We start from the raw sequence: 22,873 nt of genomic DNA, 5'->3' as shown, positions 1-22,873 counted from the left end.
TTCTAGGTGAGGACAGGTCGTTGAATGGAAGTGGCCTCTAGCTCAGGTAGCCCTGACTTTCAGGAACAGTGGCTGAGGGCGCAAGTTTTTCGCCAGGAGCTGATCAGCATGGCCTGGAACCAGAAGGCTCAGTGCCAACAGCCTCCAGCAGGTGGAGGTGACAGATGGGGCCAGGAGGGAGAAGAGGCCCAGGACAGCCGTGCTGGGCCCTGGAGGAAGGAAGCGTTTGCTTTTGCAGTGTGGCTGGGAGCCCTGCTGGCCAAGCAGAGAGCCTGAGCTGTGAATCAGGCTGTGGTAGGGGAGAAACAACCAGCTGAGATGCGCGGGGAGTACAGAGTTGTGGAACTGCATGGTGGACTTCCTAGCTGGAAGCTGCTGAAGGCTGCAAGGTGGACTCAACTCCTGCTGAGCCTCTCATCTGCACCCTGGCGACGCCTGTGAGTCCCGAGGCCGGGTGCAGCTTCTGCTTTCAGTGAAACACACAGACTCAAAATTTCCACAGAACGCTAGTCAAATAAATGGGTGTATTAGTCACAAGCAAGTAGACCTCAGAAAAAAGTGCAAAAAACCCACAACCCATGGAGTGTGGTGGCATACACCTGTAATCCCAGCGCTCGGCAGGCTGAGGCAGGAGAATTGCCACAACAAGGCCCAGTTGGGCTACATAAACAAATTCAAGGCTGGTTTGCACTACGTAGTGAGACAGGGTCTCAAAACAAAGTGAAACAGTGATTCCCCCCTGAGAGTGATTCTGCCCACCAGGCATATCTGGCAGTGTCTAAAGCCAGTCTGCCTTGTCACCACTTGAGAGGGAGGGGAGTGCAGGCACTGGGCAGACAGAGGCCCTAAATATCCCTGAGTGCACAGTGTGCCAATAGCAGTGAGGCTGGGAAGCCCTATTGTCTAGGACCCCACAGCCCAAAATTTTCCTACCAGCCTTCCTTCTTTTGGTTCATACATTCGGGGGAGGGAGGGTTATGGGGATTGAACCCAGAGTCCCAGAAATGCTTGGCAAAAGAAGAAGAAGAAGAAGGAGAAGGAGAAGGAGAAGGAGAAGGAGAAGGAGGAGAAGGAGGAGAAGGAGGAGAAGGAGGAGAAGGAGGAGAAGGAGGGGCAGGGGGAGGGGCAGGGGGAGGGGCAGGGGGAGAAGAAGATTATTGCTAGACAAATGCTCTACCTCTCAGCTACAGCCACAGCTCTTTCAAATTGTTTTGAGAAGTCTTGCTGATTACCCAGGCTGACCTTAAATTTGAAATCCTCCTGCCTCAGCCTCCTAAACTGCTGAGATTACAGGCATATCCCACTCTATCTAGTTTACTATGTACACATTTAATAAACCGCATATGATTTCCCTGCTACACATTCTAGAAAGATCAGAGAGACCTGAGCATGTAGCTCAGTGGTAGAACACTTGCCTAGCACCAAAGAGAAACAAAAATTACCAGATGTGTGCATGGAAGCTTCTAAAAGCTGTCATTTCAGTTTAGCAAAGATTTAAAGTGTTCAACAGGAAATGCTGTGAAAAGCAGACTGAATACCTTTGAGGTCCAGCATCTTGGGGCCATTGGTTGTAGGGGTGAAGTGTCCTGCCTGCCTTAGGCCATCTCTCTTTTTGTCCTTGTTTTTCTTTTTTTTTTTTTTTTTGTCTTTCTGAGACAGGGTCTCTGTGCAGTTCAGTCTGGCCTCATGCTCACTTTGTAGCCCAGGCTGGTCTCAAATTTGCAGTGATCCTCCTGCTTCAGCCTCCCAAGTGCTGGGATGACAGGCATGCATCACCACACCTGGCTTGTCCTTCTTTTTTTTTTTTTTTTTTTTTTTTTGGGTGCCGGGGATCTAACTCATGACCTTGCACTTGCCAGGCAGGCGCTTAAGCCACTGAGCTAATCCCCAGCCCCCCCCCATCCTTGTTTCTTGAGACAGTCTCACTCTGTAACCCAGCCTGGCCTGGAACCTGCAGTGACCTGCGTGCCCCCTCCTGTGCCTTCGTGGCCCCCTTATCAAGGCTGTGGTATCCAAGCTGATGGGACAAGACTCCCTGCTTCAGCCCCAGACCTGCTCTCTCTTCCACCTGCCCTAGGCTGCCCTGCCTGGCTTGTAGGCCCCAGCACTCCATATGTCCCAACCCCATTAGTGGCAGTAGTGGGCTGGACACTGGGCCACCTGTGGCCCTCCAGGAGGTTTCTCTCTTCTGCCACATTTCCTTTCTTGTTCTTTGTAGTTTCAGCCACATCATTCCCTGTCTCTGCTGTGTCCAGCCCCAATGGGGTCATGCAGGATGAGGTCAGCCTCTGGTTCTCTCCGCCCCTGCACATGCAGAGTGGGGTTGCAGTTTTCCCTCACCTTAGAGGAGGCCACGCCACCATGGCTTTGTCCTGTGGCCCTCTGTGTGACCGAGGGACAGCTCCTGGTCAGCATATACAGTCCTGCCATGATGTCTGTCTTCCCTCTTCATATTGAGTGACTTAATGGGATCTGTGTCATTCACTGCTGCTCAGCAGGGCATGGCCTGAGAAGTGTGTGGCTGGGTGACGCCACCCTGCAGACACCGTACTGTGCGCCCAGAAACCCATACACCCAACCTCCTCCTCAGGGAGAGCGCTGGGCCCCACTCCTCCTCCACCCTCCTTGAGGCCAGGGCAGCTCTGGGTCCAGGGAGGCTGCACTGCAGTCCAGGTCCACGGCAGTCAGGGGAACCCCTCCCCCCGATGGCTAGGGTGTCTGCCTCCCACCTGTTCCCGATGTGCCCAGCGTGGGCAAGGACCCACAGTTGTGAGTCGCATTTGCTTCACCCCAAAGCAAGCCATGTCAGTGTGGGTTGCATCAGAATTCATCCAAGCAGAAGCTTGAAGTCCGCCTCACCTGCCGGCTCAGTCCCTGGCCACTAGTGCCCTGAGCTTCACTGACTGCATGGTTTCCCACTGGGCATGGTGTTCTGGACCTCCTAGGAGCTGCCCTTTTCCCTCCAGCACTGTGTTGGCGTCCGTGTTGTCACAGCCGCTGTCTCGTGGTCAGTGTTTCCTCTGGGGAAAATCACAGCCAGCCAGAAGCCTCGCACCTCCAGGATCACTCCCACACGAACTTGGTGTGCCTGGTGAGGTGCCTCAGTTTGCTCACGTTCTTTGTCACCTTGTGGCCCTTGTTGAGGCCCATGGCGAGGGCGTAGCCAGAGCCACAGCTGCTGCTCTTCCAAGGCTTACACAGCGGAAGCCATTTTGTTGTCTTTTGGAGGTGGGGTTTTGCTGTGCAGTTCGGGCTGGCCTCAGACTAACTGTGACCCACCTGCTTCAGCCTTCCCTGCCTAGCAGTGAGGGGAACCTGGCTGTCTCCGCTCCCACCACCCTGGGTATCAGTTCTGCCTTTCCCATTCAGCCACGTAGCAGCTCCCAGCATTGCCCTCCGGCCACCCAGATCCCCAACACAGGCTTGACAGAGACAGCCCAGATAAATTTGAATTCACAGGTGGAAAGTGGATGCTTCCAGTTGGGCATCTGCCGTGTTTGCCCCAGATCATCTATGTACGCGTTGTACTTCAGCCAAGGCAGCGTTTGCAGCGTGGCTCCTGAGTGTCTGGGATGCAAGGTGGGACAGGCCAGGCAGCACAAAGGCTGAGTCACACTAGACGCCTCAGCCGGGTGAGGCGGTCACAGGGTCACCTCCTTCCTGGTCCTGGAGGAAGGGGACTGAGGCTCAGCGAGGCCCAAGGCAAGGTGGAGGTGGGAGGGCTGAGTGCCTCGGTGAAGACTGTCCATCTACCTGTCCATCTTCCTTTCCTCCCTTCTTTCCCCTTCTGTGCTGGGGTCAAACCCCAGGGCCATGCTCCCCTCCTAGCTCACTCCAGTGTTTTCGATCCTGGTTTGGAACCCAGGGCCTTTGCACTGAGCTTGTTTCCTTCCTAGAATTTTTTACATTATATTTTTTAAGGTTTTTGTTTTTTGTGTTTTTTGTCTTTTTGAGACAGGGTCTTTCTATGCAGTTCAGGCTGGCCTTAGGCTTACTTTATAGCCCAGGCTGGTCTCAAACTTGCAATGATCCTCTTGTCTCAGCCTCCCAAGGGCTGGCGTTACAGGTGTGCACCACCACATCCTGCTATTTTTAAAATTTGAAATGAGGTCTCACTAAGTTGCCCAGACTGGACTCCAGCTTGCAGTCCTCCCATCTCGGCCCCACAGACTGCTTGGACATGGGTGTGTCCTCACGTGTCTTCTGGAAATGCACAGTCATTTTTGAGCAAAGCACCCTGCTTTCTCATTTCCTCTGGACTCGGCAGATGGCATCCCAGGTCCCCGCCTGAGACTCTTCTCGGTTTCTGTTCCCTTAGAGTGTGATGTGGGCTGCATAGCTGTCCTCCTGACACTTGGGAAACTGAGGCAGGAGGACTTCAAGTTGGAGCCCAACCGAGGCAGTTTAGTAAGCCCCTGTCTCCAGAAGAGCAACAGCAATGAAAAAAAATCCAGCCCTGAGTCGAGCCAGGCTTGTCTGGAGCCTAGCCTGGGCTCCAAGGCACAATCCTGCCTCAGCCGCCCCAGTGCTGGGCTCACAGGTGTGTGCTACTTACCTGGCTTCCCCTTGAATCTTTTTTTTTTTCTTTTTCTTTTTTTGTCTTTTTTGAGATGGGGTCTCGCTATGCAGTTCAGGCTGGCCTTGAGCTCACTTTGTAGCCCAGGCTGGTCTTGAATTCACAAGGATCCTCCCACCTCAGCCTCCCGAGTGCTGGGATTACAGGTGTGAGCCACCACACCTGGCTTCTCCTTGAATCTTTATCTATCGTGTGCACAATTGCTATTTTGTGAACTGGCCTTCCCAGGCTGGTGGCCAACCGACCCCAGACCTCGAGGTCCTTTGCAAGGCTGAGCGTGGTAGGCTGTGGCAGGAGGCTCGTTGCGAGCTGGTGACCAGCCTGGGCTACAAAGTGAGCTCAAGGCCAGCCTGAACCGCATAGCCAGACCCCAAAAAGAAAAAGAACAAAGGCTGTGGGGCTGGGGATTTAGCTCAGCGGCATAAGCGCCTGCCTTGCAAGCAGGCAGTCGTGAGTTCGATCCCTGGTACCGATAAAAACGAAAAAGACAAAAAAAAAAAAAAAAAGAACGAAGGCTGCGGTGAGCTAGGTGCCAAGGCCCTGCGTCCAACCCCAGCCCCACAGAAGAGACGGACAGCGCTAGCCTGCGGGTCTGATCACAAGCTCGCGTTTATCCCTGCCACAGGCCAGGACTAGAGCCTGAGCATGTCCTTACTTCCGGGCGCGTCCTCGGCCTCGTCGCGGACTCAGAGGGTCAGAGCGCCCCGACTGCAGGCCTCGCCCCGCTAGGGGGCGCCACGTGCCCGCGTCCAACCGCGGATGCTTCCGCTGTCCCGGAGGCAGCCGTAGGAGCACGGCTGGGATGGGCGGGAACAGACTCAGGCTTGGCAGGCGGGGCGGGGCGGGGCGTTGAGAATCCGAAGTCCCAGGAGTCCCGTGTGGCCCAGGCGGCCTTGGCCCAGGGGTCACAGCCGGGACTGCCTGACTCAGCCTCGCTTCCCTCCCCGCCTCCTTCCTCTTTTCTATCCTGTTTCTTTGATTCTTGAGTCTCACTCCGTAGTTCAGGCTGGGCTCAGGCTTGGCAGTCTTCCTGCCTCAGCCTCCCAAGTGCTGGATTACAGGTGAGCACCACCACACTCAGCCCTATATTTGACATTTCTTAGGGGTTTTTTTTGTTTTGTTTTTGTTTTTGTTTTTTTTGTACTGGGGAATCAAACCCAGGACCTTGTGCCTACCTGGCAGGCACTTATACTGCTAAGCCATATCCACAGCCCCCCTACATTCTTTTCTTTTTTTTTTTTTTTTTTTTTTTTTTTTTTTTTTTGTCTTTTTGAGACAGGATCTCGCAAGGCAGTTCAGGCTGGCCTTGAGCTCACTTTGTAGCCCAGGCTGGTCTCGAACTCACAACAATCCTCCCACCTCAGCCTCCTGAGTGCTGGGGTTACAGGCGTGACCCACCACGCCCAGTTTACATTCTTTTTTTGGTCTTTTTCCCCCTATTTTCTTTTTTGGTACCGGGAACGAACTCAGGGCCTTGCGATTGCCAGGCAGGCGCTGCACTGCTGAGCTACATCCCAGGACCCCTACATTTTTAAATCTTCAAAACAAGGTCAGCTTTCCACATTCCTGACCTGGAGTGACACGTGGGAGGACCCTTCCCCCACCAGTTTTTTTTTTTTTTTTTTTATCGGTACCAGGGATCGAACTCACTACCGCCGCCGCTGAGCTAAATCCCCAGCCCCCCACCGGTTTTTATCTGAAAAACTCCAAAGCCGCTGCAGGCAGCAGGCGCCCTGTAGCTGTCTCCCAGCTGTTAGCAGTGGCTGCTGGTTTCCCCTCTCCAGCTGGGAATGAGCTGCAGACTTTGCTCCCCATCCCCCACCCCAGACACTGAAGTGGGGCTGCCTAGCTGAGGACCCCCAGGAACCTTCCTAAAACCTGAGAAGCGAACCCATCCACTCGTCTCAGTTTTGGTGAGGAGGGCCCTACCCCCACCCAGCATCCAAAGATCAGGCTTTTCAAGTGGTGCACACTTGAAATCTCAGCACTCTGGAGACTGAGGCAGGAAGACTGCTGAAAGTGAGAGGTCAGCCTAGGCTACCTAGTGAGTACAAAGCCAGCTTGTACTGCATAGAGACCCTGTCTCAAAGCAAAACAAAGCAGCCTTTGGTGAGCATTTCTTTGGTGCACACCTGTGATCCCAGCAATGGGGAGGCTGAGGCAGGAGAACCCCAACCAAAAGTCAGCATGGGGTTGGAGATATATAGCTCAGTGGCAAAGTGCTTGCCTAGCATGCACAAGGCCCTGAGTTCAATCCCCCATACGGTAATAAAATGAAAGCACCGGCTACACAGCAAGGTCACGTCTCAAAACAAAGATACTTAGCCTCCGAATTTGGATTTCTCCCAGAGCTGGCTCAGAGGTGCTGCAGGGGTCGGCCCAGTCCCAAGCCCTGCTCCCACCCATTAACGCCTTAAATGGAGCTCCACCTGCGTTGGAAGTATGCTCTGTGGCAAAGTGGCTCTGGGCTGCAGAGGGCCCTGTCCCTGGGGCCCACGACCCTCAAGACCGGATCCTTTCCCCTCAGCCTGCTCATCTGAGTAGGGGCAGGTCAGGGTGGCGGGGACCCGAGCCGTGTGACCCTCAGGCACCAGTGGCTCAGGGCTCTGGGTGCCCCTTGTCCCCGACGCCACTTCCAGTGCATCTGGGTAGCCACTGAGGTCTGGCTCCTCACGCCAACGAAGCTCAAAACATTGACCTGGCTGTAAGGTAGGGACTGGAACTGTCTGCGGACCCCACGTAGCCCTGGGTGGGGCCTCGTGTGCAGATGAGCACCCACATTCCGTGACGAGCCCCACAGAGGTCCTGGTTATGGTCTTTGCGGGTCATGCGGTGCGGGCCCACGCCTGTCATTCCAGAGCGCTGGGAGGCTGAGACAGGCAGAGGTCAGGGTCCAGCCTGCGCATGCGCGATGGCTTCTCTTGAGTGCCTGAGGGACCGTTTCAGTCTGTGAGCTGGAAGGTAGGAACCCCGCTTCTAGTGCACGCCGGACTCTGCAGCTTATGGGTCCCCACGTGCGCCCCAACCCGCGGAAGGAGGGGCGTGGCCTCGCGGGTGCGGTCCCGGAACGCCGGCGCACAGCGTGGTGACGTCACCGCGGGCTCGTCTTAAAGGTGCAGGCATTGGCCCGCGTGTCAAGGCAAATGGTGGCCACGGCGCAGATGTGTTGCAGGCAGCGCAGCGGCCGGTGTGGGCCCGGGTGCGACTGAGGCGTCGGGGCAAGCCCACCGGTCATCCAGGTGGTCCCGACCACTCCTGGCTCGGAGTCCCGGTTCCGCGTTCTGTAGAATGGGGACGCCCATCTCAGGAGCAGCCTCCTTGAGAAGAAAGTGACGGTGCGACAGCGCCGGGCCCCGCTGTGCGGGAAGCCCCCGCGGGCCGGGCACCGGACCGGCCTTGGTGAGCGTGTGGGGTGGGGGTACGGGACGGCGAACTCCGCGCGCGGAATCCGTCGGCCGCGAGGATGGGGCCTACACGATGGGCGGGGCTGCGGGCGGCTGTCCGGTGGGCGTAGCCTTCGCGGGGCGGGGCCTCGCTGAGCTTCCAGGCCGCCAGCCCCGGCCGCGCACCGGACGGGCGCAATGGGGCCGCCGCGCTAGCGCCCCCGGAGCGGGTGGGCCATGTCTCGGGGACTCGGGGGTCACGGGCGGCCCCGGCCGCGAGACCAGTCCGCTTTGTCGGGCTGCGGGGCGGGGCCCGGGGCAGGGACCAGGCCGGCCGGCTGGGGCCCGGGTCGTCGCCGCACGATCGCACCTGCAGCCCCGGTGCTGGGACGCGCGGCGTTGACCTTGTGCCTCCGTTTCCCCGGGGCAGAGCAGTGACCGAGCTCGCCCCGCAACCAGACATGGCCGATCGGGACCCAGTGGCCGTGAGCCCCGCGCAACACATGCTGGCCTCGGGCGCGGGGGCCGCCGTCGCCGCCCTCTTCAGTAAGGATCGGGCCTGGGCTGGGGCCGGGGCCGAGGCCTGGGCGGGTGGCGGGCGGGACCCAGTGGAGCAGCGCGGCCGGGCTCCCGGAAGAGACCTCAGCCCTCTGTTTCCGCAGTGACGCCCCTGGACGTGGTCAAGGTCCGCCTGCAGGCCCAGCGTCCCTCGGGGGCCGGCGGTGAGTGTCCGTGGGCAGGGCGAGGGTCCTGCGCGGGGGTCCTCGGGTGACCCGGGCCACCTTGTGTTCTAGAGCTGCCCCCGCATTCCCGACTCTGGAGCGTCTCCTACACCAAATGTGAGTGCCTTGCCCGCATCCCCAGGGCTGGACCCTGCAGAGTCTTGGCCCTGAGGGCCCTGCCCTGTCCCTTGACGCCCCCTTCTAGCCTCTAGCGCCCCTGCCTCCCACCCACCCGCAGGGAAGTGCCTGCTTTACTGCAACGGTGTCTTGGAGCCTCTGTACCTGTGCCCCAACGGTGCCCCCTGCGCCCCCTGGTTCCAGGATCCTACCCGCTTCACTGGTACCATGGTGAGGAGCTGCGGGAGTCCTGAGAAGTCTGTATGGGTTGCAGGGCTGCAAGAGTGCTCGGAAGGGCTTCCCAGAGGAGCCACCCCAAGCCCCTTGAGGTTTTCACATTTGCCTGTGGTGCTGGGGAGGGAACCAGGCCTCCCTCCTGTTAAGCAAGTGCATGCTTTGGAGCTCCAGCCCCAACCTTAACATGAAGTGTTGAAGGCTGAATAGTTCCCTAGAGCTGTCAGTGGGAACAGCCTGTGTAAGCCTAGAGGATTTCCTCAGTAGCCCCCTGGGCAGCTTCTGAGAGCATCAAGCAAGCACCTGGCCGAGGTCAGCTGTTCCAGACCTCTCTCCTCTCCTTGTGTCCCTCCTCAGGATGCCTTTGTGAAGATCGTGAGGCATGAGGGCCCTCGGACCCTGTGGAGCGGCCTCCCAGCCACCCTGTGAGTCCCCATCCTGCTGTCCTTCCTCATCAGCTGGTTAGGGTGGGACCCCCACTCCAGGTCTCTTTTCACTTTGTTCCCACCACAGAGTGATGACCGTGCCAGCCACTGCAGTGTACTTTACCGCCTACGACCAGCTCAAGGCCTTCCTTTGTCAGCAAGCCCTGGCCTCCAACCTGTGCGCACCAATGGTGGCAGGCGCACTGGCCCGCTGTGAGCAGACCCAGCTGCCCGACCCATTCACCTGTACCCAGTCTCTGCCCTGGGGTGGGTGCCACAGAGCTGCATGTGTATCCTGACCCATCCCTGTCCCCCAGTGGGCACTGTGACTGTGGTCAGCCCCCTGGAGCTGCTACGGACCAAGCTGCAGGCCCAGCATGTGACCTACCGCGAGCTCAGCACCTGTGTCCGCACTGCTGTGGCCCAGGATGGCTGGCGCTCCCTGTGGCTGGGCTGGGGCCCTACCACCCTCCGTGATGTGCCCTTCTCAGGTGGGGATAGAGACCCTTGGAGGGGCCACAGAGGGGAGGGAGCGGAGCCCCAGGGCAGCACAGGGGGCTGGTCTTGGCTGTGTCACCCCAGAGGCTTTGAGCCTGGGTCTGCCAGGGCCTGGACATGCTGCCCTGGAGTGGCCATGGTGGGGGTGGGGTAGGGTGCCTGAGCACCAGGCCACCAGGCCCGTCTCACAGACATGGCCCTCCAGCACTGTACTGGTTCAACTATGAATTGCTGAGGAGCTGGCTATGTGGCCCCCGAACCCAGGACCAGACGTCTGTGGGAGCCAGCTTCGTGGCCGGTGGCATCTCAGGGACTGTGAGTCACGGGGGTCTCCAGTGGAGGGAGGACCCCAGGCAGCCAAGACACCGGTTGACCTGGTAGCCATGGGAGCTGGGACAGAAAGCCCTGCCTGCTCTCCTAGGTGGCCGCTGCCCTTACCCTGCCCTTTGACGTCGTTAAGACACAGCAGCAGATGGCGCTGGGGGCTGTGGAGGCTGTGAGAGGTGAGCTTGGGGCGGGTGGGACTGGTGGGGTGGGCACCCAGGCACCAGCCGAGAGGGAGAGACAGACTTGCCTCCACCCAGTCCCTGACTGAATCCCAAACCACAGTGAGGCCACCACACACCAACTCCACCTGGCTGCTACTGCAGAGGATCCGGGCCGAGTCGGGCACCAGGGGCCTCTTTGCAGGTACGTGTGTCCATGGGGGTGTGTGTCCTCTCTGTGCCCATGTGCCCTGCCCTCCTCTGACCCCTCCATGTGCCAGGCTTCCTCCCCAGAATCATCAAGGCTGCACCCTCCTGTGCCATCATGGTCAGCACCTATGAGTTCAGCAAAAGCTTCTTCCAGAGGATCAACCAGGAGCAGCCCCTGGGCTGCTGAAGTCAGCGCCAAGCACTGAACCAGTGCCTTCCCACCCTTGCGGGGGCCCCCTTCCCTACTCCTCACCCAGGCCTTCCCGCTACCTGTACGCCTAGGCTCAAGATCAAATCTTCCCTGCCCAACCCAAGCCCTTGTGTTTGCTGCCCTGGCCCCCAGACCCTGTGTCCCACTTGTTCAGCCCCATCTAAAGATGATTGCAAACTTCCTGTGTTCAGCCCATGTCTCGCCTTCCTGGGTGACAGCTGGCTGGAGGGACCCTGGTGCCTGTGGTGGTCCAGGTGGCCCCCATGAAGAAGCCTTCTAGCAGCTATAGCAGCACATGCCTGTCATCCCAGCACTGGGAGGCTGAGGCAGGAGGATCACAAGTCCAAGCCCAGCTCAGGCAACTTAGAAACTGATTGAGATCCCATCTCAGAAATAACATGCAAGGGGTGCAGCTGCAGGTGTGGCCTGCATCAGGCTGTGGGCCAAGGAACGTCCCCTTCTCAGGTAGCACAGCAGTGGGGTAAAAACCTGGGCTGGGGTGACAGGTGTGTCCCTAACCCATGAGTCTGTTCTTGGCTGTGCCCTGGCCCAAGGGGCAGGTTTGCAGCTTCTGTGCCCAGAGGGCCCTGCCAGCCTGTATGTCATCATCTTGGGACCACAGACCAAGCCGCCCTCAGTCCTCTGGTCTTTATTTGCTGCATTCCCCAGCTCCTGAGTGGGGCCGAGGAAGGCTGGTTCCAGGGTACTCGGCAGACAGGAGGCAGGTAGCAGGGGCTAAGCGCTAACCCTCGAGGGCGAGCAGAGGAACTGGCCAGGCCTCTGGGCCACCAGGAGGAGGAGCAGCTCGCCAGAACCCCCAGTGTAGTCCCTGGCCACTTCTTGGGACAGAAGACTGAGGCGGCACAACTCAGTGCCCCTGGCTGGGCCAGTGGCCCGCTTTCTTGGGAGTTGGGTGTATGAGTGGCGCTGCACGTGCTCAGCTGGGGCTCAGGGCTGGGCTGCCCTCAGGGCTGTCGCTCACCAGGCACTCGTTGGACTTGAAGCTTGCCAGGGACTTGCAGCTGGGGATGGAGGCCAAGGAGCCACAGAGGCCCAGCATGGAGGGCGTGGGGTCCTTCCCTGGGGAGAGAGCATGAGTGAGCTGTGCAGGGCAGGCGGGCCCGCAAAGAGGGCACCATCCTTGGGGCGGGCCACTCGGCTGCACTGTGATGCAGGGACATAGTGCACTCCTCTGTCTCCCCTGAGGCTCAGCCCTCTGCTCATTTATTAAACGCACAAAGGAGCATCATCACAATCCAGACAAGACACAGCACAGACACACGGGTCCCTGCCCTCGTGGAGCTCACAGTCTGAGGGACAGACACGCAGCCACAAGCACATCATGGGGGCGCTGTGTCCGCAGCCCATCTGGCCCTGGAGACCTAGGGTCGTCCAGGGCGCCATGGTTATAAAAACAGGGCATCAGGCTTGGAGACAGCTAGAATGGCGGGGAGGCTGGGGCAAGGGCAGCAGGACGCATGCGCTGAAGTCCTGATGTTGGGTGAAGGGAGCCGCTAGTGTGGCTCTGAGTTCCCTGGCAGCCAAAGAAAAGGGGAAGACAGGGTCAGGCAGGTTGACGCGCATCAAGCTAGAGCAGCTAGGTCGGGCCGTGGTCTGGCAGTGTGCACCCCTTGGGCCGCCCTGGGTGTGGGGGGCGCTGGTGAGGCTCCTGACCAGGTTGAGGCTCACCGATGGGGCCCCAAGGAGCCTTGTCTGGCTTGCCCTCCCCTAGGTGCTGCGAGTCAGAGCTTAGGCTGGCCTCTGCTGACAGCGGCTCGGTGCTCAGGAAGCTGTGCCTGCAGGGAGAGGGCAAAGTGGGTCAGACCTGCTTTGGACCCCTTCCCGGCCACTCCCTGGCCATGCTCGCCCTCACCTCCGGTAAAGCTTGGGATTGCCGGCGCTTTCTGTGCCATTAAGTGTCCCCAGCAAGGGCCACTGGTTGACCAGGGGCATGGTGAGCTCCTTGGAGCCCTGGGCCAGGGGGCCATGGTCACCCGGGATCAGACCTGTCCTGGGAAAGGCATGGTGTGGGTTGAGGGGTGTATGGGCAGGTAGGGCATGGGGTCCCTGGGTGACAGGTACAGAGAAGGCTAGGGGCCCTGGAGGGGCCAAGAGTACAGGACACAGACCGGGGGCGGGTGCCAGGGTCGTGAGTGGGGGGTGCAAGGGCAGGGCTCACAGCTGCTCCTGCAGCTCCAGGATGACGCCCTCCAGCTCACGCTTCTCACGCTGGTTCTGCGCTGCCGCCTCTTCCAGCTGCTGCTGCAGGCGCCTGTTTTCCATCTCCAGGTCCTTCAGCTGCGACTCTCGAAGCCGCACCAGCTCCTCCAGGTAGCCCTGCGGGGCAGAGGCAGCTCGGGCTTGCCTCCCATGGACCCCCACTTCCTGTGGGTCCCCATTTTCTGCCCCACTTCTTGTGGATCCCTCACTTTCTGTGGGTCCCCCTTTCCCACGGACCTCCACTTCCTGCGGACCCCTCCTGTGAGCCCCCATGCCCGCTCGCCTTCTGTGCATAGACGATGCGGAACTTCTGCTCCATCTTATGCCACTTGCTGTACCAGCTGTCCTCATCAGTGACAAGTGGCAGGTAGGGGTGCTCGGGTGAGTTGTCCTCACTTGTGCTGCTCTCAGCACTGTGCCGCTCCTCCTCATCCGTCAGATAGTCGTAGCTGGGGGAGTAGGGAGTGGGTGCCTGAGAGGCCTGCACCCCGCAGCAAGACCTGGAGCAGCCCTCACCCTGCCAGGCCTGGGGTGCTCACCTCTGGGTGAACTTCATGTAGGGTGTGTAGTCGATGACCACCGGTGTCTTCCCATCCAGGACCTCACCCTTCAGACAGAAGCTGGAGGGGAGCGGAGGGTCGGCAGGTTGCGGGTTTGAGGCTTGGCCCATTGCCCCTGGGTGCAGACCTACCTAAAGTCGATGGCGCTCAGCCCGATGAGCATCCCTATGAGCACTGTGGCCTCCTCCCGAAGCATAATGGCCCCCGAGTCATAGAAACGCCTGGGGGATGAACGAGAGGGTGCTGGCTGGAACCCCTCTGCTCTCAGGGAACCTTGGGCTGGTGGCTAGTGTCCCTGACCTCCTACAGTGTGGGTCCTCTGAACACACCCCCCCCACGCGTGCCCTTCCTGTCACTGTGGTCTGTGGCCTCAGGCAGCACATGCAGTCCTGAGAGCTGGGACAGTGGCACAGAGGAAATGATGTGAGGAACAGGATCTGAAGGCAGCCAGGCTACCAAGGTGACTAGCCACGCAGGAGGAACAGCTGCATTCATGCTGGGAAGTTCCCCCGTGACCCCTGCCCTGGGCACCCATTGAGCTGACTCGGGCCCTGAGGACGCAAGTGCTGAGGACTCAGGCAAGGCCAGCGTGTAGGGCACCGTGGTGGTGGTGGGGGTGCTGGGACCCTGTAGCCGTGTGCAGGCATAGGCACTGACCTGGTGGTGCGTGAGTCCCGCACAGCTGTGGTGATGTACTCTGACATGCGCTTCTCCATCAGCGCCACCCGGATCCACGCACGGCCCTGAAAGGCAGCAGCGTCCTTCCTTCGTGCCCAGCCCAGTGCACACCCTCCAGGCCCCGCCCCGGGCCACACCTCACCTTGGCCCGAGCAGTGCCTATGTTCTCCATGCTCTCGATGCTGCTCACGCAGTTGTTGGGCACCTTGCTGCAGGCCAGGCGGATGTAGTCCCAGAAGCCGCGCTGCCCATCAGAGCTGAACCAGCTGGCGGGCCCTGCTGGGGCACAGGCTGAGCCAAGCAGGGGAGGCTCAGCGGCCAGGGCACGGTGGAAGCTGCAGTGCCCACCCCCATGCGCATGTGCGCTCCCCTCCCGGCACCAGGCCCAGGGGAAGGGCGCACCTTTGAATCTGTGGCTCAGGATCTGCTCCAGGATGGCTGCGAAGTTAACAAACTCTTCGGAGGAGTCATCAATGGGCTCAGCCGTGTACTTCTCCAGCAAGGTTTTCACTGAGAACCTGGGGACAGGGACCAGACCTGCGGGGGTCAGGCTAGGGGACCAGGTCAGAGCAGAGGGTGGTGTCAGCAGAGAGGATACTCGGGCAGAGGAGAGGCCACCAGGACAGGGAAGGGCTTGGGCAAGGCTGGGGGCTTCTGTGATGCTGTCCCTTGTAGAGGGATGGGGGCAGGTGGGTGTAGTGGGTGCCCAGAGAGGAGACAGGCAGAGAAAGAATGCTTGGGCACAGGGCACAGAAGGGGTGAACTCTAGGCAGAGGGGCAGTGGCCCAGGCCACCCTCAGAATGGCGCTGGCCCCAAGTGGGAGCCCAGTCACCTGGAAGCCAGATGCTGCCTTGTGCCATCCCTGAGCTGCTGCCCCTTCACTTTCCATTCCCGAGGGACGAGTCCCTTGTGCCAGGGCATGAGTTGGCACTGGGCACGGGGAGCATGGGCAGCCAGGTGGCCTTTGGCTCACAGAGTCCCCTCCCTGCCTTCATGCCCACTTGGCTGCCCACACACCAGCTGTCCAGAGCGCACATGAGGCCCCAGGTGGGGAGGAGGTAGGTTTGACATGGATGGGTGCTGGCAGCAGGTGCTTGGAGGGCCCTCTAAAAGTAGATCGCAGGGATGCAAGTGATGCCACCCCTGACTTGTGGGGTGGTCAGTCCTGTATGGTGTGTCCCCTCTGTCCTCCATCACTGCCATCTCTACATACAGAGCAGGACACTTAGGGTCCCTGAAGCCCCACTGCAGAGGCAGGTGCCCAGGGAAAGGACTTTCTGAGGCCCCCAGGCCAATGGCACATGGGGCCTGTGACACCCACTTTCCCTCTGGGGTCAGGTGGGTCTGGCCTTAGCTAGGCGAGCATGTGGTGCTTGGAGAGGGGCAGCCTGCAGATGATCAGTTTGGTGCAGACCCCAGCAGGGCTGGCTGCTGGGCCAGGTTTTGAAGAGCTATGCCATCCCAGGGAGAAAGCCTTGCGCATGCCACTACTGGGGCTCCATGATCCCTCAGTGATTTCTTTGAGTCATGGGGTCAGATCCAATGGGCTGGGCAGCAGGGCAGCCATCTGCCATCTATCCTGGGAGCCCCAGGAGCCCCACAGTGTGCTCTCTGTTAGATGTGCTAGCTGATGCAGGTTACCATGGAGATGGGAGGCCAGGGCCCAAGGGAGCAGCCTCGGCCTGCTTAAAGGGAGCTGTTCTGGGAGCTGGCTGTGAAGAACCACGTGATGTGATGACATGGCCTAGCCCCCAGGGTTTCTGGGCTTTGTCCTGTCTCCAACCTCCAAACGCTGTTCCTCACCCCCAGTTCTAAGCCACTTTCAGGCCATGGAACCTGCGCTTCTCCAGCCCAGGCCTGAGCGAGTGCCCTCCTTCTCCAGCTCTCAGGAGGAACCCAGGAGGTCAGAGCCAGAGCCTGTGGGTACAGGCTTGGACAGGCACCTCTGTGCTGTGCCTGACTGCCTCTGGCTACAGCTTTGCAGAGAAAATGGATGTGATGAGCAGTCCAGGCCCAGGGCAATTTGATTTGCCAGGGTTGCACAGCCAATAAGCAACGGGAACCCTTGAACCCAGGAAGCCAATCCCCAGACAGGGGCCTCCCGAAAGGGCTGGGGGCGCGATTGGCTGGGCATCTCTGATTCCCACCATAGCCTTCCAGGGCTCTGCACCCAGCGCCCTGCTCGGCGCAGGGACACCAGGGTTGGGCAGCGGTCGGAACCTTGCAGGGATTTTGGGAGCCAGGAGCTGGGCCATCAGGTGGGTAACGGTTCCAGGAGAAGGATCAGGCCTAAGGCAGGCAGAGAGCTCAGCGGGGTCGAGCAGCACTTATGGGCCCAGGGTCCCCAAGAGAGGTGGCGCAGACTGGGGGGCTGGGCGGTCGGCGCTCTCCCTGCTGCCCAAGGAGGGGGAAGGACAGGGTTCTCTGGGCCGCCGCGGGCAGAGGGTCGCGTCCTGGGTGTCCCCACCCCGGGGACAATGGCTCTGCTCCTCGCCCTTGGCGGGATTGGCTCGGGCTCCCACCCCCAGGCCTGGGTTCCGCCGCGCGTGGGGGGACGGGGCCCACTGTAGCGGCGAGCGCCCGGAGCCGCGTCCCGCGGTGTCACTTCCTGGTGTCGCAGGAAGCCAGGCGCGACCACCCGCGCGGCCCGGGCGCAGGCCGGGGAGCCCCGCGCCGCGCACCTGCACACGGTGATGAGGTTCCTGCGCTCCACTGCCACGTTGCGCGAGGACGCCTTCTTGGAAGAGAGGCCCAGAGCCATTGTGGCCGGGACGAGCCCACGCGCGGCCGGGCCCGCGCCCCCGCGCCCCTGTCGCCGCCGAGGCTCGGCGCTCTCCGAGGTGCTGACCGCGCCCGTCCTGACGTCACGGCCCTGCCCCGCCGTGGGCCCAATCCGGAGAGCGGAGCGGCGTGGGCGGGGCCACGGGCGCCTAGGGGAAGAGCCAAGACGCCCCGGCCGCCCGGGAGGCGCTGTCCGCCTGTCTGTCTCCGGTCTCCGGCCCTCCGTCGTTCGTCCATCTGTCTGTCCGTCCGTTTCTGGAGGGCGCGAGCTCAGACCCAACACTCAGAGCTGGCCTGGGCGACTCCGGAGGACCCGGCTCGCCGCTGGGGCGCCCGCAGGCAGCCCAATGCCTCCAGCCCTGCTCTAGCGGGTCGCTCCCGGATAGGGTTAGAGTCCGCATCCAGTGTGTGATTTGAATTTTTCCCAGTGTTACGAATTGCCTTTTTTACTCTGTAAACGAAACTGAAAAGTTTTCATGAAGTCTAGTTTGTCTCTTTCTTTTACTGTGCCCTTGGTGTCGCACCAAGAGTTCATTACCACCCCGACCTGGTGAAGTTTCTGCCCGCTGTTTTCAGCTAGGAGTTGATAATTTCAGACCTTCCCTTTAGCTCTGCGACCCATTTTGAATTAAGTTTTGGGTATGGTGTCAGGCGACAATACAACCCCATCCTTCTGCACATGGAAGTGCAGTTTTCCAACACCATTTGTGGGAAAGACTGTCCTTTTCCAGTCAATAGTTATGGTTAGGGGCTGCAAGGAAACAATTGCATAGAGGGCACAGAATTTATGTTATTACTTTATAATGATCACCCAGAGTTAAATACAAGAAAGTGCAGGAAATCTTTCTACAATATTGAAGACCTAGAAAATCCAGCCGAGGGCCTGGATCCTACAGCAATGTCCTGCATGAGTCCAGCTTAAGACCCAGAACCCATGACAGTGCCCCAAGAGTCCAACTGGAGGTCTAGAGCCCACGACAAGTACTCATGCCAGTCTGTTTTACGGATCCACACTGGGAAGGCCCAAAGGTTAGCAGTGGAAACTAGAAAGTCTGTGCCAGCTGTGCTGGTAGGTTGAGGGTTCTACACTGGAGTCAAGAAATCACACTCAAAACAAAGACCAGGGCTGTCCTGAAAAGCACCACAGCCATCCTCAGAGACATGGAGGTCCAGAGCTCCTCTGATGATAAGAACAGTCGAGTACATGCCAGGAAGCCAGCATGACAAGCTTCTCCTGGAGATTAAACCGCACAGGTCTCCCCCTCCAGAGCCAGGAAGTGATGTTCAACGTAAGGACCAGAGCTCCGCCAAAGTGAATCACAGCCATTCTCAGTGACAAAGTCCTGAGCTCCTCCAGCAATAATGGCCAAATTCATATTGGGGACTAGTCATGACAAGCTCCTCCAGGAGAACCAACTGCTCCAAACAACAATAGTTAGGAGAACCCACTATACCCCTGCTCTTCCTAGACATGTCCCTTTTATGCTGACAATGCTCTGCAGGTGGGCCATCTCAGCACCATGCTGATTTAATTCAGCTGGCATTAAGTTGACCCCCAGTTTTTAATCCATAACAGTAGTTTTGACACTTTGGAGTCAAAATCATCAACCATAGCCAGTATGGTGCTGCACACCTGATCCCATCTCAGGAGGCTGAGGCAGAAGGATCTCCATAAATGCAAGGCCAGCCTGGACTGCATAGCAAGACCCTGTCTCTAAAAAAAAACAAACTAAACTAAACTAAACTAAAAAAATACCTTAATGTTGCCAGTGTTTAAAATTTCTAGAGGTATCCCATGCATGAGCCCATGTGTAATCTACTACCCTAGTATGGCCTGAGTGACCCATCTGTGTCTCGGGCTCTCAGAAGATGGGAGTTTCACTGTCAGTTTCAGATGAAGGGAGAGAGACACACTCAGGAGCCCCAGTGCCCAAGTGGCAGGTGAAGGTCAGCGAGAAGATGCTAATGATACAGGGGAATGAAACTCCCAACCTACTGTGTCTGGGAAGAGTTTGTGTTCTCTAAAATTGAAGAATGAATTCTAGGAACAACGGCGGTTAAGAGCAGAAACATTTATTGAGAGAAAGACAACCTCTGTCTGAGAAAGACAGAAGGGTCCTGAGTAGGTTGCCAAAGACTTTGTATTTTCTCAGGATTTTTATAGAGTAAAATCGTGAGATGAGGCGGGTCTAAAGTTGAGGAAAACTGGGAACTGGTAGACAGGCATGAGGTGGGACAGAGCTGTGTGTAGCCAATGAGATTAAGAGCTCAGGGACTGGGGATTTACTCAGTGGCATAAGCACCTGCCTTGCAAGCAGGCAGTTGTGAGTTCAATTTCCGGTACCGATTTAAAAAAAAAAAAGAGAGAGATTAAGAGCTCAGGTAAAATTGATTAAAGTGGGAACAAATGGGGAAGGGAGTCAGGTAAAAGGCAGGCATTCTTAGAGAGCAGTGACTCCTCCCTAGGAATTGGGATGGTGACTCCTGACTTCAAGGTGATCCAGACTTCATCCCTAAGTATTATACTTAAGGGTGTGGCTGCATTTGTGTTGCCTTCTGTCCCAAAATCTGACCCACAGCAAGAGCTGTGTGTCTCTTCCAAGGTCATCAGACATCCATTCCTTTGTGCCGGCTTCTTTTGAGGGCCTAGCCCTGTCCAGCTGCCTGTGATATTTCTAACTAGCTCAGCTGCCTATAACACTAAGAGGGGCGGGGGAGGAGCTGCAGGCAGAGGTGAAGTGGTAGATAGGGGGGCAAACCTCCCCAGCCCTATGGCTGCGGGCCCTGTAGCTGGGGTGTCTCAGCTGCCGGGGCGGGGGGGGGCTGCCACTGTGTGCGCTGTCTTTAGTGGCACTGCCACACCTGCCTTGATGGCCTGAATCAACTCATAACCTTGACCTTAAACTGAGTGCTGGGGCTGGGGATTTAGCTCAGCGGCATAAGCGCCTGCCTTGCAAGCAGGCAGTCGTGAGTTCGACCCCCGGTACCGATAAAAAGGAAAAAGACAAAAAAAAAACAAAAAAAAACCCAACTCAGTGCTGTGGGCCATGCCTGACATTCCAGCACTGCAGAGGCTGAGACAGGAAGACTCCTACAAATTTCAGGCCAGCCTGGGCTACATAGCAAAACCCTAACTCGGAAACAATTATTTTCCCTTTCAGGATCATTTTGACTTTGAGGAAGACCCTGAAGCTGCTGAGTCCCAGGCCCAGTGAATGCAGTGGGTGAGGATGCCAGTGTGTTTTTATTTATAACTTTTTTTTTTTTGTCTTTTTCCTTTTTATCGGTACCGGGGATCGAACTCATGACTGCCTGCTTTCAAGGCAGGCGCTTATGCCGCTGAGCTAAACCCCCAGCCCCCACCAGTGTGTTTTTGAGCCGCTCTGTGGGGCAGCACTCAGCTGTTGCATCTGCTGTGTTTTTTTTTTTTTTTTTTTTTTTTTTTTTTTTTTTTTTTTTTGGCTTTTTGAGACAGGATCTCCCTGTGCAGTTCAGGTTGGCCTTGAGCTTACTTTGTAGCCCAAGCTGACCTTGAAGTCACAAGGATCCTCCTGCCTCAGCCTCCCAAATGCTTTGATTACAGGTGTGCACTGCCACTGTGTTTCTGATCACACCGCACCCAGGCACTGGGGAGAGAGGACTCCAGAGCTTCTTCAGAAAGAGACAAGAACACTGGCGTGAGTGTGCTTGAAGCAGGCAGGAGGGTTCTGAGGAGAATTCATGGCAATGAGTCTTTCACTGTGATGGTCTTGAGTTCACAGTGACCCTCCTGCCTTGGCCTCCCAAGTGCTGGGATTACAGGCTTGTCCACTGTGCACTTTAAAACATTCACCATATTTTTGATCATCACCTCTGTGCTGCTTCGAGCAAGCAGGAGGAAGCTAAAGGCAGGCCCAATGTCCTGTGATAAAGCAGCTCGGAACGAAGCCCCCGACACAAGCCAGTCCCCAGGAGTGCCCTCTTCACAGTGGGACCCACAGCAGCAGTACAGGAGCCTGGCTGGATGTGTGAGCCAGCCCAGCCCCACACACCCCTTTACGCTTCTGCTGGGCCAGAACCAGCCTGGCGCACCTAGAGGACGAAGTCATAGCAGGGACGGTGTTGCCCCTGGCGTCCTCAAAGTCAGCATTGGACAGGCAGGGCAAAGCGGAGGAGCCATCGGGGACAGGCCCTGAACTGAGGGGCACCAACCTTCACCGGGTGCCAGGGATGGAGAGCCCTGCTCTCAGTGTGGGGGCTCTCCAAGTCTTCCTCTGGGGCACATCTGTACTTGGAGTAAGATTGTCTCCTCCGATGTTTTGGCCATTAGTTTCTCTACCATGCTGCTCCTCCTCAAAGGATTTCACTCATTTCCTACTGATTAGTTATTTAGTTTTTTTGAGACAAGATCTGATTATGTAGTCCAGATTGGCCTCAAATTTGAGATCTTCCTGCTTCAGCTTCCTGAGTGCTAGATTACAGGCATGAACTTGGCTGTTTTTATTATTTTATTTTATTTTATTTTTTGGTGCCAGGGATCAAACTCACGACCTCACGCTTGCCAGGCAGGCACTTGTGCCACTGAGCTAAATCCCTGGCCTCACCTAGCTATTTTTATACTGACATAGGGTTTTATTGAGTTGCCCCCAATGCCCTTGTGATCCTCCTGTCTTAGCCTCTTAAGCAGCTACATTACAGATGTGCTCCACTGTGCCTGGCTCATTGTAACCACTTTTCAGTGTACAGTTCAGTGGTGTCTATCACATTTCCAAAGCCATTCAGCCATCACTGCTGGCTACTACCAAGATGTTCCCAGCCCTCGTCACCTGCTGTCCCTTTTATCCTGGGTGGGCCAGGGCAGTGATCCAACCCAGCTGGCTGCCTAAAGCACAATGGCCGAGGCACTGGAGGGCCTGACGTCCCTGTGTGCTCCACCATGTAGGTCACTGTGAGACCACCGTGGGTGTGGAGGAGCCTTCGAGAGAAGCCTTCGAGTGGATGTGACGTCACACCTCAGTGATACCTCCAGCTGCCGCCTGCTTGTCCTCTTTGGAGACACTGTTCAACTCTTAAAAAAAAAATATATATATATATATATATATATATATTTTTTTTTTTTTTTTTTTGCCTTTTCCTTTTTATCTGTACTGGGGATCGAACTCACGACTGCCTGCTTGCAAGAGGCTGTGACTCCCCAGGGCACAAGGGTTTAATATAAAAAACCTAAACCACAGCCTCCCAAAACAATTCAGTTGCTACCCTAATCAGATTATGTGGATTGATCCTTCTGCATACCCTTCTCCCTCCTGGCCAGCCAGCTCAAATTACAAAATTCCCGCCATCTTCACTGTCACTCATCCCTGAGCCACACCCCTTCTTCACAAGATAATAAATTCTGGAGGCGCCTAGGGTCAGGGCCTTTGTCTACCTGTCCTCATGGAGATTGGACTTAGGACCCCTTGGCTGCCCTTAACTTGGAACATGTCTGGGTGTCTTGGTGTCTTTACTCTTGCTGTGGGCTGCACTGATGGTGGTAGATTGGAATTAACTTGCTGGGATTCTCAATGGGATCACAAATATAACCTTTTGGATTGTAAGGAAGACTAGGAACACATCAGACATCCAATACTTGGATGACTGAACTCAGTTGTGTTTTGGATCACAATACTTGACCACTTTTGAAACTGCATTGTTTTTATGCGATTAGTTTTTAAATTTATTTTGCTTTTCCAGGTATGGCGGCACACATCTGTCATCCCAGCACTCGGGAGGCTGAGGCAGGAAGATCATTGT

The 22,873-nt window shown here is 57.4% G+C and overlaps 2 protein-coding genes and 1 long non-coding RNA gene across 11 annotated transcripts; 2 read left to right on the top strand and 1 right to left on the bottom strand.

Moving 5' to 3' along the window:
- Positions 1 to 7,687: 7,687 nt before the first annotated feature.
- Positions 7,688 to 11,043, top strand: Slc25a39 (solute carrier family 25 member 39). 5 transcript variants are annotated; one of them, XM_013148161.2, is made up of 12 exons: positions 7,688 to 7,975; positions 8,390 to 8,505; positions 8,622 to 8,681; positions 8,754 to 8,798; positions 8,887 to 9,029; positions 9,390 to 9,457; positions 9,546 to 9,670; positions 9,775 to 9,948; positions 10,134 to 10,270; positions 10,377 to 10,458; positions 10,565 to 10,645; positions 10,722 to 11,043. In XM_013148161.2, the coding sequence occupies exons 2-12, from the start codon at positions 8,421 to 8,423 to the stop codon at positions 10,835 to 10,837; spliced, it is 1,116 nt and encodes a 371-aa protein (XP_013003615.1). In that variant the 5' UTR covers positions 7,688 to 7,975; positions 8,390 to 8,420; the 3' UTR covers positions 10,838 to 11,043. The 5 variants fall into 5 exon arrangements, with proteins under 5 accessions (XP_013003615.1, XP_013003616.1, XP_005001942.1 ...); XM_013148162.2 differs by having other exon boundaries at positions 7,689 to 7,975; positions 8,920 to 9,029; XM_005001885.3 differs by having other exon boundaries at positions 7,690 to 7,975; positions 10,161 to 10,270.
- A 452-nt stretch (positions 11,044 to 11,495) lies between these two features.
- On the bottom strand, positions 11,496 to 17,353 carry Rundc3a (RUN domain containing 3A). Of its 5 annotated transcripts, none has more exons than XM_003465678.5 (11): positions 17,002 to 17,353; positions 14,722 to 14,856; positions 14,462 to 14,610; positions 14,299 to 14,384; positions 13,773 to 13,862; positions 13,621 to 13,701; positions 13,365 to 13,530; positions 13,041 to 13,198; positions 12,735 to 12,872; positions 12,551 to 12,657; positions 11,496 to 11,941 (listed from the first exon to the last, which is right to left on the bottom strand). In XM_003465678.5, exons 1-11 carry the CDS (start codon positions 17,336 to 17,338, stop codon positions 11,799 to 11,801), a joined length of 1,590 nt encoding a protein of 529 aa, XP_003465726.2. In that variant the 5' UTR covers positions 17,339 to 17,353; the 3' UTR covers positions 11,496 to 11,798. The 5 variants fall into 5 exon arrangements, with proteins under 5 accessions (XP_003465726.2, XP_005001948.1, XP_023419079.1 ...); XM_005001891.3 differs by having other exon boundaries at positions 14,722 to 14,837; positions 17,002 to 17,220; XM_013148163.3 differs by lacking the exon at positions 11,496 to 11,941 and adding an exon at positions 12,064 to 12,395.
- On the top strand, positions 14,834 to 22,564 carry LOC111755609 (uncharacterized). The gene is made up of 4 exons (XR_002790176.2): positions 14,834 to 16,578; positions 20,263 to 20,325; positions 20,685 to 20,778; positions 22,023 to 22,564. It is a non-coding gene; the product is annotated as an uncharacterized LOC111755609 (long non-coding RNA).
- The last annotated feature ends 309 nt before the right edge of the window (positions 22,565 to 22,873 follow it).

This window comes from Cavia porcellus, unplaced genomic scaffold (assembly GCF_034190915.1).
Source record: "Cavia porcellus strain 051 isolate PalLab524CR breed Dunkin Hartley unplaced genomic scaffold, mCavPor4.1 scaffold_6, whole genome shotgun sequence".
Taxonomy (NCBI): Eukaryota; Metazoa; Chordata; class Mammalia; order Rodentia; family Caviidae; genus Cavia; species Cavia porcellus.
This window is presented reverse-complemented; position numbering and strand designations above follow the sequence as displayed.